This window comes from Solanum stenotomum, chromosome 1, assembly GCF_019186545.1.
Source record: "Solanum stenotomum isolate F172 chromosome 1, ASM1918654v1, whole genome shotgun sequence".
Taxonomy (NCBI): domain Eukaryota; kingdom Viridiplantae; phylum Streptophyta; class Magnoliopsida; order Solanales; family Solanaceae; genus Solanum; species Solanum stenotomum.
Genome location: NC_064282.1, coordinates 115,595 through 131,770, shown reverse-complemented (window position 1 = coordinate 131,770; position 16,176 = coordinate 115,595). Strand labels below are relative to the sequence as shown.

At 39.6% G+C, this 16,176-nt stretch overlaps 1 protein-coding gene across 6 annotated transcripts in view; it reads left to right on the top strand.

Annotated features, from left to right (window-relative positions):
* Positions 1-16,176, top strand: part of LOC125866742 (chloride channel protein CLC-e) — a 45,255-nt gene that overhangs the window by 10,539 nt on the left and 18,540 nt on the right. For all 6 annotated transcript variants that reach the window (XM_049547114.1, XM_049547097.1, XM_049547105.1 and 3 more), the window contains one exon: positions 14,216-14,682. In XM_049547114.1, the coding sequence (XP_049403071.1) occupies positions 14,216-14,682 (467 nt within the window). The remainder of the gene's footprint in view (positions 1-14,215; positions 14,683-16,176) is intronic.

Genomic DNA, 16,176 nt, shown 5'->3' with positions numbered 1-16,176 from the left:
GGTAGCCTGAGATGAATGGCTACGGTACATCAATTTAATAGAATACACGCCCTCCTATTGCTATCATTTTTATCCTATTATTTCAAGAAAAATACTAAAGGAAATGATGGAAATTGGAAAAAATAAAAAATAGTTTCCTTAAAGTCCAAAAAGGAGACGAGTGCACTACTATCTTGGAATTCAACAATAGTATCCATCAAATTAGTTTTGACTGTGGAGAAATGGAGAAAAGAATCAGTTATTGCATCTCTTCTGTGAGATTCTCGATTTTGGTGAATAGAAATCCATGTGGTTTCTTCGGTAGTTCAAGGGGATCGAGGCAGGGAGATCCTTTATCACCTATGCTCTTTATTTTGGTGATGGAGGCTTTGAGCAGAATGATGGATAGAACTGTTTTAGGCGGACATATCAAGGGTTTCAAGGCCACAGTTGGTGGTGACAATTCTGTATTGGTTACACATCTTTTATTTACAAACGTACTTTGGTGTTTTGTGATGCAGATGGGATCTAGTTGAACTACATTGGACAAGTGTTGACTTGATTCTAGGTGGTATTAGGACTAAAAATCAACCTCAGAATAGTGTGAGATCGTACTGACTGAAGAAGTTGGTAACATTGATTTGTTGGCTCAAGTGTTGCATTGTAGGTGAAGATACCTATTACCTATCTTGGGCTTCCCCAGGCGAATCAAATCACAACGTTTGAAATCCGGTCATCCAGATGGTAGAGAAATGGCTGGCAGACTGACAGAAAAGGTACTTGTCCAAAAGAGGGGGAAGGAAATGCTGATGAATAACACTTTGTCGAGTATCCCCTACTAATTTATGTCCTTGTTAAATGCTCTTACCAGTGTGATAGGTAAGATAGAAGGTTGCAAAGAATTTCCTTTGGAGTGCGATGGCTAAGGAAAAGATGTTTCAGTTTTCACTTAGTGCGGTGGGAGATTGTGACATATCCTAAACGGTGGGGACGACTTGAAGGTCTTCAACTAAGCATTTTTGGGCAAATGGTTATGGAGATTCAAGGTCTTGGAGAAGCATTATGAAGAGGGGTAGTAGCAGATAAATATGGAAGGGGGATGGAGAACATCTGTGATTACTATGTCATTCGGGTGTTGTGTGTGGAGGAATATTATGAAGGGATGAGAAGCTTTTTATGATAACATTTTTTTTAGATTAGGGTTGGGAGTAAAAGTGGTGTGGAGGTTTGGTACTCCAAGATGATTTCCCAATTTTTTTGAGAAAAGGTAACTTGTATTATAAACACAGGAATACTCAGGAGTATTCCAATAATACTTAACAATCAGAAATACATAAGTGTTGTTGTTTACCTATGAACTCATTAAGAATTCTAAGATACTAGGGATATCCTCATCTTCATGAGGATATTCATGTTTACATCCAAAATAGAAAAGAGCTAAACAATTCAGCTTCATCTTCTCCATTGAGCAACTCTTGCTCTCAAAACATCTTTGATTCCTTTCCAGCCAAATAGTCCACCAAATGTAGGCTGGGACAATCTTCCATCTCTCCCTGTGCCCTGACTGATTTCCATCCCGATTCCAACATGCCAAAGCTTCCTTCATGTTTCCTGGCATAGACCAACTGATGCCCCTTATATTGATGAAAATTTACCAAAGTTTCACTGTCTCCTTACAGTGTAAAAAGAGATGATTTATTGTCTCTGACTCTCTATCTCACATTCACAAATAAAAACATCTGGATCACAAATCAAGGCCCTTCTTCATACGGTTATCCTGCGTGAGAACAACCTGTTTTGCTAAGAGCCAAGTAAAACAGGTCACCTTGAAGGGCACCTTAACTTTCCAGATCATTTTCCATGGGCAGCAGCTTGGTTGAGTGTGTGTGAGTTTTTGTAAGCTGCTCCAACTGAGAGTTACTGGGTTCCTTGCATCGTTCCAGGATATTTAGAAATTCAACCATTCTATTCACCTCCCAATCATTTAAAGGTCTCCCGAACCTTAAATTCCAACCCTGAGCATCTCTCATTTCTTTGACAGTGGCCACTTTCTGTAGACTCAAGCTGAATATGTCAGGGAAACTAGCTTTGAGTGAAGCCTGTCCCACCCAAACTTTCTCCCAAAATAGAGTTTGTATAGGGTCTATTCCAAAAGGAATTCTATGTTCAACATGTTAGGGGTACACAAGGGAGTGAGGCTTTTTGGGATTCGAGGTTCAAGAGAAATTCCAGGATTGGGGGGTAATCGAGCTTTAGAGATTTACTTCACAAGCCATGCATGCCAAGCGGCAGTTCCGATGTCTTGAGCTGATAGTTGGGGAGTAACAAATTGTTCTCTCTCAACTCTTTCTACAAAAACAGTTTTCCACATGATATAGTCTAGGTTTCTAAGGTGTCGAAGAAAGTGTGCTTCTTCACTTGGTTAGTTACTAGACAGGTGATTTTGACAGCGGAGAATATTATGAAATGAAAGGTTGTCTACATAAGGTTGTGTTTCCTTTATAAGGAGGCTAGCGAGGACGTGGATAACATTCTACTTCATTGCAAACAAGCCACGAGGTTATGGTGAGATATCTTTAGATGGTTGGATATTTCTTAGACTATTCCAAGATCAATGTAGGAGTTGTTGTTCAAGCTGAAGGCACAATGCGTGGAAAGTTACTCCTCTTGCCCAATGTGGGTTATTTGGAAAGCGGACATACAAGAGCTTTTGAAAGGGTGGAGATGAGTTTTGTTGTAGTCTCTGATCCCTATTTTCTTTTGGTGCGCCCGTGTCATTCATATTTGTATAGATTATTAGGTGGCGTTAGGAAAGAACCATATTTTGTAGGTTTCTCCTTTTTTGGTATACCCCTTGTATACAACCAAGTTGACCTTATTATTTCCCCTTGTATACAACTAAGTTGATTTTATTATTTTCAATGAAATCTTTTACTCCACCTGATAAAAAAATGATAATTGAAGTATATCTAAAACCTAAATATTTGTAGAAGCATATGGTTGTTCTGAAATTTGAATCCTACAATCAATGGCGCTCATGTCCAGTGTGTAGCCCTAGCTGTGAAACTATTTGGAATGGAATAAGGAACTTATTGGAGGAATTAATATCTAACAACCAGTTCTAAAGTTCTAAATTTGTTGACAGGATAGTGCTGATATTATGATATGATGCGTTGGTCGGTCATAAACTCTAAAAATTAAGTTCCCAGATTTATATGGTTTTGCGCTCTTTTGATGGTGCAGTTGCACAACAAATGACAAACAAGGTGGAACATCTTCTTTTTTTGATAAGGTAACTTTATATTCACATCAAAACTCATCAGCAAAGCCTGATGAGGTGGGATTTACAACCCCCAGGGGGTAATTTCAAAAGCCAAAAACTGGGCAGGCTCAATTGAGCTTTAAAATCCACTAAGCTATCTACCTCCCCCACCAAATCCTGTTTACACCAAAAATACAGTAGGCTCAAGCTATTCATCTTGATTTTCTGAGTGCTGTTAAGTTTCCCATCATGTGATCTTTCATTTCTTTCCTTCCACAATGTCCACCAGATGCAGGCTGGGATGCATTTCCACCAGTCCTCTTTGGATCTTCTTCTTCTGCCCACTCCTTCCCACTGTCTCAACAACTCTAAAGTAGCTTGGGCATTACCCAGTTAACTCCAAGTATACATAAGAACATGTCCCATAGATTTGCAGTTGTTCTGCAGTGTAAGAATAAGTGACTATTAACAAGCCTCTTCCCCACACTTGAAACACCTTGAGCAAATCTGTATACCTCTTCTTTGTAACACTTCATGAGTTAGACATGCTTTCCTAATTGCCAACCAAATAAAATCTGAGACCTTGTGAGGAACCTTGATTTTCCAGATTAGTTTCCAAGGCCATTCCATTTCCATAGCCTGATTAGAGTTTAAGCTCTAGTAACAAGACTTCACAGAAAAAATCCCTTTCTTGTGCATTTTCCAGATTGGAGTATCAGGACTTTCAGTGACACCTGGAAATGCATTTAGTGTGTGTAATAATCCTGCTACTCTATCAACCTCCCAGTCATTTAAAGCCCTCCTAAAGATCAAATCCCAACCTTGAGGGCTCCACACTTGTGCCACAGTGTCCATCTGTTGTAGGCTCAATATATAAAGATCTGGGAACATGATCTCAAATTCTCTTCCCCTAACCAAAGTTCATTCCAGAAACCGGTTTTCACCCCATTCCCAATCCTAAAGGATAGATTGGGGATAAAGGATGGCCACAGTCTTCTGATTGTCTTCCAGACAGAGCAGCCAAAGGTACCATTTGCTTCTTCAGTGATCCAATTGTTTTGGAGACCATATTTTTGTGATATGAATCTCCTCCACAAAGCCATATCTTCACTACAGAACCTCCATAGCCATTTCTTCAACAAGCTGACATTTTGCATATTCAACTTCTTTATACCCAAACCACCTTGCATTATGTTGAGTGTCACTACATCCCATTTAACCAGATTATACCCAAGCTTCTCTTTATTTCCTTGCCACAGGAAGACTCTTCTTGATTTGTTGATTTTCTTCTCTATACTTCTTGGTATTGGGAATAGGCGCATCATATAAGTAGGAAGTGCATCCATCACAGATTTGATAAGAGTTATTCTGCCTCCCAAGGATAGATACTGGCTTTTCCACCTTGACAACTTCTTCTCACATCTTTCCAGTACTTCATTCCAAACTTCCACCTCTTTGTTCTTAGCACCAAGGGGCATTCCAAGGTACTTTGTTGGGAGGGAGGCCACCTGACATCCTAGGTTCTCAGCTAGCACCTGCATATTAGCAACCTGATTAACTGGGTATAAACAACTTTTATGCCAATTGACATGGAGTCCTGATATTCCCTCAAAGATGGTTAAGATGGCCCTCAAGTGTCTTATATGATTTACTTCAGCTCCACAGAAGACCAAGGAGTCATCTGCATAAAGCAGGTGTGAGATCTCCATAGCATCTCCCCTATTTGCATTTGCACTGAAACCTTGCAACCACCCATTTTCACTTGCTTTCCTGATCATGGAGTTGAGACCATCCATAGCTAAGATAAATAGGAATGGTGACATGGGGTCACCTTGTCTCAAACCTCTTTGTGACTGAAAAAACCCTTCAGGATTGCCATTAATGATAAGGGAGAACTTCACAGTAGATATACAGACCTTAATCAAGTTGATCCATTTGTTTTCGAAGCCCATATCTCTCAGAATATTCAAAAGGAAGGACCAATTTACATGGTCGTAAGCCTTCTCAATGTCCAGTTTGCATAAAACTCCTGGTAGATTCTGCTTCACCCTACTGTCCACTAGTTCATTTGCTACCAATGATGCATCCATTATCTGCCTTCCCTTAAGAAAAGCCATTTGGTGCTCATCTACCAAAACCCCCATGACCTTCTTCATTCTTTCTGTGAGAAGCTTGGTTATGATTTTGTATACTCCACCAATCAAACTTATTTGCCTGAAATCCTTCAACTCTTCTGCTCCATGTTTTTAGGAATTAAAGCTACAAAAGTGGCATTGAATGATTTCTCAAAAGTTTCCTTCTGGTGGAAATTGTGGATTGTCTGCATCAAGTCCTCTTTCAAAATCTCCCAACACACTTTGAAGAAACTCTTGGTGAATCCATCAGGTCCAGGTGCCTTGTCACCATCACATTGTTTGATTATATTTAACATTTCATCTTCGCTGAAAGGCCTTTGCAACCAGTCTTGTTCCTCTTGGGAGATTCTAGGGTAGTTTACATACTCGAAAGAGGGCCTCCATAACTTTGTTTCAGTATAGAGTTTTTTATAAAACTCAATCATATTCACCTTAATGACTTCTGGCTCTTTGACCTCCTCTCCTCTGATTATCAGTCTGTCTATATTATTAAATTTTTTGTGAGCAGTAGCCATCCTCTGGAAAAACCTAGTATTGTTGTCTCCATGTTTCAGCCATATAATCCTAGATTTCTGTCTCCACCTAGACTCCTCAATTTTTGCTAGTTCTTCCAATTCTACCAAAATTGTAGTCCTCACCATTAGCTCATCCTCTGTCAGCTGTCTTGAATCTTGTGCCAGATCAATATCAGTTAATTCAGATAACAACTTGTTTTTCTTAGTGCCTAGGTCCCCACCCACTTGCTTACTCCATTCTCTGAGTTTATGTTTCAACAACTTCAGTTTCATACTGAGCTTGTAATCAGGGCAACCTTCCACTATAAACTCACTCCACCAACTATGCACAATCCCCTCAAAACCATCCACTTTGAGCCACCAATTCTCGAACTTGAAATAGGACTTATTCTTTTTTTTGAAACTGGTAACATTTTAGGACTTATTCTGACCCAGTCCCCACAATATAGCATAATAGGGCTATGGTCAGATGTCACTCTAGGCATTATCGTCTGCCTTATATTTTTGAAGGTCTCTTCCCATTCCATTGAATATAAGAATCTATCTAACCTAGCTGCACTGTCATGGTTTGCCCTCTGAACCATGTAAAGTTCCCACCAATTAGTTGAGGATCATGTAATTCCATGTCCTCAATCCATTTGGCAAAATCTTTCATCACATTTGTGATCCTATTGCATCCTCTTCTTTCTGCCATGACTCTAACCGTGTTAAAGTCTCCACATGTGACCCATGGACCTTCACACAATTCTTTGACTGCTGTCACCTCTTCCCAACACTCCAAATTTCTCATTCCTACTCTGAGGGGCATATACACCAATGAGATACCAACTAAAAGTAGTTTGGACTGCATCAAATATATAGGTGATTGAGAATTGCCCCGTCTCTACTAAGCTTCCTTTACATATTCTACAATCCCACATGATTAGGATTCCCCCTTTACTACCATCAGCTTCTAAGTAACCACACCTCATCCATCTGCTAGCCCATAATTGTCCACGACATCCATCACATGAGCCTCATGATGATACAGCGTCTTATCCACGTCAGAGCTATTGTATACCTTTTCAGGGTAAAGGACGAACTCAACTAATGGATCCAATTTTTGAGCCCTTACTTTGGGCTTTCTAAGGAGTTATCCGAATCAACAGTATGATCCTATCATACATTGGTGGCATAATTCTGGGGTTTGGATTATCTAAACCCTTACCCAGCTCGGTACTCGATACTACTCCCTAAACATGCATTGGTACTCAACAACTTTGAAGTTCTTTTGATAGATGCATTGAGATTATCTCTAAACATGCATTGGTACTCCCTATACATGCATTGAGATTATCTATATAATTCTGGAGTTTGGATTATCTTTAATTTTTTTTTTGAAATTGGTAACTTTGTCTATTCCTCAAAAGTCAGTACTAAAACTGTATTGGTCAGTATTTACAACATGTACTTCAAATCCTACTATCTTTTACTAAATTGAGTCTAGTACATCAATTATGGAGATAGTATCATTTGAGTATAATTGATTACACCAAAAACATAGTAGCATAAGACAATTTAGTTTGACTTTTTGCATACTATTCTCAACACTATCAAAAGCTTTAGAGTTCCTTTCCTTCCATATTTCCCACTATATACTAGCTTGGACAATTCTCCATCTGTCTCTATTCTTGGATTGCTTTCCTGCTTCCTCCCAACTCTGGATTGCTTCTGTGATCTTGGCAGACATGGTCCATGACATACCCTTAAGATTCAGTGTAGAAAGAGATGGTTAACTGTCTCAGCATTTTCCCCACAAAAGAAACATCTAGAACATAATGGTATCCCACTTCTCTTTAAGTTGTCTTGAGTCAGTACAGCTTCCTTGGCTAACAACCAGACAAAACATGCCACTTTGAGTGGAATTTTTGACTTCCAGATTCCTCTCTATGGCTAGTGACTTTGACGCTGATTGGTGTGGTTCAACCAGTTGTATGCACAACCCACCTTAAAGCTGCCTTTTCGATTGCCTTTCCACCACAAAATGTCTTGATCTCCTTCCAGTCCATTAAATTGCCCATGATGTTGAAAAAACCTGCTACGCTTTGAATCTCCCAATCATTTAATTGTCTTCTAAAGATGAAGTTCCACCTTTGAGGAGTCCGGTGATCTACTATGGTCTTCTGTTGGTGAGATACTAGAGAATATATATCAGGATACTAGACCTCTAGCCTACCTGCCTCATGCCAAGCATCTTTCCAAAATTATGTTTTCTCTCCATTCCTCACTTTGATCATTGTGTTAGCCTTAAACTCAGACCACAGAGATCTAATGGAACTCCATACACTAACCCCATATGGTGTAGTCACTTTTTTGGTCATCCAGTTATCTTCCTCTTCATATTTTGCTTTAATGACTTCCTTCCAGTAGGACTGCTCTTCATTATTGAACTGTCACAACCATTTCATCATAAGGGCTTTGCTTTGATTCATCAAATTCCTTATTCCGAGACCTCCATGCTTCTTTCCCACTATCACAGCATCCCATTTAACCAAGTTGTAGCCTTTCCTCTCACTATTTCCTTGCCAAATTTTTTTTCTGATTTTATCCAACCTATTGATTACACTTTTGGGAATTGGGAATACTGACATCGTATAGGTTGGTAGTGAATCAAGAACATAATTAATCAAGGTCAACCTGCCACCCCTGTAAAGATATTGTGATTTCCATCTTCCGAACTTCGTTTCACATTTCTCAACCACATTGTTCCAGATTTCATATGACTGAGATTTGGCCCCCAAAGGCATCCCAAGATATGATGTAAGCAGTGCTCCAATTTCAGAACAGCATTTAAAGCTTCCATGTTGTGTACTTCATTAATTGGATAAAGGTGGCTTTTCCTCCAATTAATGTGTAGACCAGAGAACCCTTCAAACAACACTAGGATCACCCTCAACATCTTTAGTTGGCCTTCATCAGCATCATATAATATCAACGTGTCATCCGCATACTGTAGATGGGTAATTTCCACATTATCAACTTCAGGTCTGCTGACCTCAAAACCTCTGAGCCATCCCCTCACTTTAGTTGAGTTGATCATATTGTTCAGCCCTTCCATAGCAAGTAGGAAAAGGAAAGGAGACAAAGGGTCTCCCTGCCTCAGTCCCCTCTCTGCACTAATTAAGCCAACAAGGGATCCATTCACAAGTACTGAGAATCTGACAGTGGTGATACAATGTCTGATCCATTGGATCCACTTCATCCCAAATCCCAATCTCCCCATTGTGGTCAAAAGATGTTCCCAATCAAATGGTCATAGGCTTTCTCCATGTCTAGAATCCATTGCCTCATTAGCTATCAACACTGCATCCATGATTTGTCATCCTTGGATAAAAGCCATTTGTCGAGAATCCACAAGTTTAGCCATTACCCCTTTCATTCTCTCTGTCATAACTTTAGCAAAAAGCTTGTAGATGCTACCTATTAAGCTGATGGGTCTGAAATCTCTCAATTCCTTAGCACCCTTCTTCTTTGGGATAAGAGTAATAAATGTTGCATTCAAACACTTCCTGCTCATAGAAGTTTTGGAAAACTTTCATGATGTCCTCCTTTACCACCTCCCAACATTTAAAAAAAAAAACATGGTGAATCCATCAAGCCCAGGTGCTTTATCAATTGCACACATTTTCAGACATTTTAGGACTTCACTCTCCTCAAAGTTCCTTTGCAGATTCTCCTTTTCCTCCTCTGTTAACCCGGGGCAATTAGCATCAGTATAGGCAGGTCTCCAGTTAGTAGTCTCAGTATATAGCTTCTTGTAGAAGTCTACTATCTCTCCTTCAATTCTTGCAGGATCTTGGGTTAGTTCTCCTTGGATTACTAGTTCATCAATGTTGTTGTACCTCTTGTGTGTATTGGCCATTTTGTGGAAGAACTTAGTGTTCTTGTCCCCCTCTTTTAACCATAGAGATCTTGATTTTTGTCTCCATGAAATTTCTTAATATTTGAGCAATTCCTCAAACTCCAGTAATCTAGAATTCTTCCTTGTTACCTCATCCTCTGTTAGTGCTCTACCCTTACTAACTTTGTCAAAAACAACCAGCTCTTTGAGTAAGTTCATCCTTTTAGCTCCCAGGTTTGCTTGATCACTCCTGCTCCAAACCTTAAGCTTTTCTTTTAATGCCTTAAGTTTTGAAGCAAGTATGAAATCCGGTCTCCCAGAGAAGCTGAAAGTGTCCCACCATTCTTTGATTCTGTTTGTGAACCCTTCTGAGTCTAACCACTAGTTTTCAAACTTGAAATAATTTTTGTTTTGGTTCCACACTCCCCAGCAATGCAATAGGAGTGTGGTTTGATCCGAGCCTTTGTAAAGCTATCTGTTTGATATTGTTGAAGCTTTCATCCCATTCTTCTGATATCAGAATCCTATCAATTCTGGAGGCAATGTCTTGATTGTCTCCTTTGAACCAAGTATACTGGCCATCCTCTAGTTGAATGTCAAGCAACTTCAGATTGTCTATGAAATCTGAAAATTCTCTCATGTCTTTTGTTCTTCTCAAACAGTTTCTCTTCTCTGAGATGAACCTCGCCATGTTGAAATCTCCACACGCAGCCCAAGGCCCGTCTATTAAACCCCTTATCGCCCCTATTTCCTCCAAGACAAGCCTTCTTTCTACATAACATTTGGGGGCATAAACCCCTGTAATGTGACAACGGAAGTTTTGAAGTTGAGCTTCAAATTTGCAAGTTATAGTGTAGTTTCTTGCAAACAAATGACGTCTGCATTCCATCCCCCCCCATAACACTTTTGACTAATCTTCTCTTATCCTTATTATTCAGTTCCCTTACATTCCATGAAACCAATTTAAAACTTAATCTATCACTAATGAGCAAGTTTCTCCCCATACCCCTGTTTCCACTATTTTTAAATTTCACATCAAAGCTTACTAGACTTTCTAACTCTTGAGAACCTCTGCATCTTGTTTTCTTGCATACAGCCTCTACTTCCATTCTTCTGGCTTGTCTTGAAATGTCTACTTGAAGTAATAACTCCAAAGCCTCCTCTTCATGGCCCTGGAAATCAACACACAAAACTTTACCTAGTTTGATCAAGTTTTGTTGTACCTAGTTTGAAGTCTCCCTCTCCTTATTCCTTTTTTCTTCTTGCTGTTGAATTTGCAGCTGTTCTGGTTCCTCAATCTCCCAGTCCTTCATGAGAGTGATTGAACCATTATCCTCCTTTTCTAAAATCTCCCCCCTTAGTTCATTATCATCTATCTCTATTAATTGGCGTTAAGATTCGATAATTGATATCCCGATTATGTTTACCATCTCCTCCTCTGCATGGGCAATTTGATTCAAGTTCTGTGTGGCTGTTCTTTCTGTTTCTTGATTGTATTGCAGCACTGGGAGTTCTGGAAAATTGCCACTGTTAAGTGGTATTGGGCTTTTACAAGTTATGTCATTAAAAATGACTTGACTTGAAAAGTCAGGCCCATTCTTGTAAAGTTTCCTCTTTCTATTGGGCTGCTGATGGCCCAAAGCTGCTCCCTCAATTAAATGAGATGTGAACCCCCCCCCCCCCCCCCCCCCCCCACCCCCTCTTCCTTTTACAGCTGTATNCCCCCACCCCACCCCCTCTTCCTTTTACAGCTGTATGCAAAATCCCTAAACTGATGGGATTGTACTTTTCCACCGGCTTTACTACTGACTTTACCACAACTTTTACCACCTTACTGCTGTGTAAAGGCATGTACTCGGTATTTATGTACTCTATCTTCTCCGGTGACTCTATTTTCAGTTTGCAAAGATTCTGATTGTAACTCTACCCATATCGGAAAGTGGAATATTACACCATTTCTGGAGATTGAAACTTCTTTGGGAATGTTTCTTCCATCATTTGCAACTAGAATTCTTGCCCACTTCATATGATTTCTTAGTTCTGTTTCCTCCTCTGTGGCCACCCAACCTCCGTATAAGTTTCCACTTTCTTGAAATACTCTCTCTGACCAGAGATGAAGGGGGATTCCAACAATTCTGATCCATGTTTCCTTCTTCAGAGTATTATTGGGGAGACAACCCACCATCGGATTCCACCATTCTAGATTGAATCTGTGATTCTTCCAGTTCCACTGCCCTTGGAGGGTTTGTTCTGCCATGTTTATGTTAGGGAACTCAAACAGAAGCATACCTCCATACATTTCATAGATGTTAACTCCAAATGCCTTTTTCCGGAGTGTTGACGACCATCTTCTTATCTCAGGCATCTTTCTAGAAACCCATTCTCTTGGTCTAGCATGTGTGAGGACTTCAATAATGCTAGCATTGCTCGTAATCTTCCTTTATAGTCTCTGATTGCCATTTACTATCCTTAACTGCTTTTGCATAAGGGTAGTTGGCTTTAGTTATTCTAGGAGGTCCTGGGACTTCCATTCTTTTAGAGCATTTAATGAACCTTTCAATTTTAAATGCTATATCATGCCATCCTGCATTCAAGGCTAATTCTGGGATAACCAGTATGGACCTAACCGCATTATTGATGGAAATGATACTTATAAATCTTCCATGTTCATTATGTTTCCTAGTACAGAAATGCTCCGCCTCTCTTTCTGCAGTTTTCCATCTTCTGATCGCTGGAAGCTTCTCTGAGAGTGAAACAGATCCATTCCATGGTTTTGCTGCTCATGGAAGATCTCCTCATCATCTTTCTACTCCTCTCAACCCATTCGAACCACACAGAGCTGCCAGTGCTCCATTTAGTGATGTCGAAAGACTTAAAATTCCGCATTGAAATAAATCCTATTGTCACCCATTGCAAAGTCTGAAAGAAGGATCTGAATCTCGAAAAACTATCACGTAAGGTAATAGTTAAGAAAGGTAATGAAAGGGAAGGAATGGAAATGAAGGTTCCGGCGAGAGAGTGCCGGAAAGAGAGACCCTCCCCCCCTAGGAAGTAGGGGAGAGAGTTACCTCGGGACAGGTGCCTGGGAGCATTTGTAATTACGTTCCGTAATTTATCATATAAGTAGAACCCGTTAATAAATGTCACATATTTGCATTTTTGGCTCTTTAGTATGAAATGTGTATATATTCGAGAATTTGTGGACTAAAAATGACCTAAAAGAAGATAGGAATGAGAACATGCTTTCTTCTTTTTTGTTTTTTCCTTTCACGTGAAATTTTGATAACCCTTGTGATAGAATTTGCTTATCCAATCTAAAACTTTAAGGCAATGGGTGGATTAGCCATGTCCATTTGAACTCCACTGGAGACCTTACACAACTGATGAGCTACAAGTTTAGCATTCTCCAACACCCTTCGACTCATGTAACCCAGTTCTAAACCGGTTTACAGGTGGATTTGATTTGATCTTTTTTTGCCTTTTTGTTGTTGTTTTGTTTGAAGTAGAGAAAGAGGAGGCTCAACAAAATTGGGTCTGACGTAAAGGGAGATAGATTAGGCTCAATAGGCTACTGATTGAACTTACATGCTACAACAATGTTGGTGGGGCAATAGGCTTAATTGAGAGAGACAAGCCTAGAGCAGTTCCACAAGTTGATTTGATAAAGAGAAGCCTAGAACGATATAACATGAAGAGAGAAAGTAGTTAGGCTAACGATTTCACCAAAGTTCGGCTCTGGTACCATGTAAACAAATTTAAGTATCTAACCCAAAACCTTAAAGCAAAGGATGGAGTAGCCCAGGACCATTTAAACTACTTTGGAAACCCTTACAAACCAATACGGTAACTTTCTCTAACAAGCCTATCTTCTTATAAGTCGGTGCTTATAACTTGACTATGGCTTGTTCCACTAATTTAGCTTAAATCAATGAAGTGATCTATGAAGAAATCCATAGGAAGCCTCTGCTGAAGTAAATAACTGACAAATATAAGGAACATTAATTCTCCCAAATATCCGGAATGTTCCCGAAACACAATAAATTAGTCTCAGGACTTAACATTAACATATTTCTCTCTTATTTTGGGTGATTTGGAAGGTCAATCAAGGTATAATTTTTTATTTTTTTCGAAGTGGTTAAAACTTCAGCTGAACATATAACTCTTTGTAAGTACTTATTCAGAATTATTTATCTAATGAATTATCAGATCACTGGTGAACAAAACAGGAAAATATTTTGGCTACAGCATTACCATACCTTACTAGAGGGAGATGAGCATTTTTTCCTTTTATTATTGTCCCTGGGGGTTCTGCAGTCTTCTTCTCTGTGATATCACCTTATACTCACATTTCTGTCATTGGTATTACTTACTGTGGTAAGTTCAAATGTGTTTTGAACTTTTTTTTGGCACGTACAATTGTGTTAATTGTTCGTCTCCGTTTCAGAATTGCCGCTTTATCTTCTGCTGGGCATCTTTTGCGGGTTAGTTTCAGTGGTATTATCAAGCTGTACATCATTTATGCTGCAAATAGTGGAAAATATCCAAACAGCCAGTGGCGTGCCAAAATCAGCTTTCCCTGTGCTGGGTGGTCTTCTGGTTGGGCTGGTAGCTTTAGCATATCCTGAAATCCTTTACTGGGGTTTTGAGAATGTTGATATTTTGCTAGAATCTCGGCCACTAGTGAAAGGCCTCTCTGCTGATCTGTTGCTCCAGCTTGTAGCTGTCAAAATAGTAACAACCTCATTATGCCGAGCTTCTGGATTGGTTGGAGGCTACTATGCTCCATCTCTATTTATTGGTGCTGCTACTGGAACTGCATATGGGAAAATTGTTAGCTACATTATCTCTCATGCTGATCCAATCTTTCATCTCTCCATCTTGGAAGTTGCATCCCCACAAGCATATGGTCTGGTATGAATTTGCCTTTTGTTCGAAGTAGTACTACATGTCTGGATAAGTGAGTGTTTATTATTGAAAAGTAATAAGAGAAATGCAAGGGAATCTAGCATCCAATTCTACTTATTTCCCTCGTCCATCTTTTCTTCTGAAATTCGAGGTCACTTTATCTCTACCTTGCATCACCATCTCGAACATATTTCATACCTCTCAGAGTTATTGGAAACTGTCCTGAATTTACCTTGCCGGAAGTGTCTCATATTTCACCGATCACCCCCCACCTAGCGCGCCTGCATTCCTTACCATTACATCCACAATTACACCCCCATTCTTTCATACCCACCTAGATGATAGCAGTTCAACTCAGGTGTTTCATCCCCCTTACATTCCATGATATGATCTTGCTATAGATTCATGATTCAAGAGGATGCTCAAAAGGTAGATGACCATGTGAGCCTTTTGATATGACTCAATACAAAGTTAATGTTCAAAAAGTATTTGAACGACAACATTTCATAAAATTCCAAGAAAACATCCATTTGAAACAAGATTCAATGGGTTCATCTCCAATCAAGAAAGCATCTAAAATCTATCGCCCTTGAATTAATACATCGAATCTGAATTAGAGCACTCTGGAAACATCGTTGTATGGCGTGAAGTGTTGGCCAATCAAAAACTCCAATGTCCAGAAGCTACATGTTCTGGAGATCAGGATGTTGAGGTGGATCATGGATGTGTGCCCATACTAAAAGCAATAAGATTAAGAATGAGTATATTCAGGATAAGGTGGGAGTGGTCTCTATGATGAATAAGTTGAGGGAAGCGCAACTGAGATGGTTTGGACATGGTAAGTGGAGATGCATAGACGCACCAGTGAGAAGGTGCGAGAGGTTGGTTATAGAGGGTACGAGGAGGGGGAGAGCTAGGCCAAAGAAGTATTGGCGAGAGGTGGTAATACAAGATATGATGCAGCTTCAGGTTACCGAGGACATGACCTTAGATAGAAGGTGTGGAGGACACATATTTGGATAACAGGTTAGTAGGTAGTGTAGGGTTGTCTTGCTTAGGATAGTTGGTGTTTGCCATTTTACTAGTTGTGTTATTATAGTTCTTGTTTTTTCCATATAACATTGCTTATTCTTGTTTTCCATAATCTTTCCTAGTATGTTGTTTATTAATTATCGCACTATTTTGTTGTTGTCTTTGCTCCCTTGTGGTAGACTTTGCACCGTTTTCTTGTTGCTTACTATCTTTTCTTCGCTGTCGCCTTTTTATTCACTTGAGCCGAGGATCTTTCGGAAACAGTCTCTCTACCACCACGGGGAAATGAGCCTATCTTCAAGTTATGGTTTAGCAATAGTGGACCTTGCCAGTAACAAAGAGCATTGGTTAAAGATTAGGGGCTAAAGAAATGTTTTGGAAAAGATCTGAGAAGAATTTGTCTAGATGGAAGACTGGTATTTGTCTCTGGTAGGCAGTCTCTCCTTTATTAATGCAGTTCTTGATGCT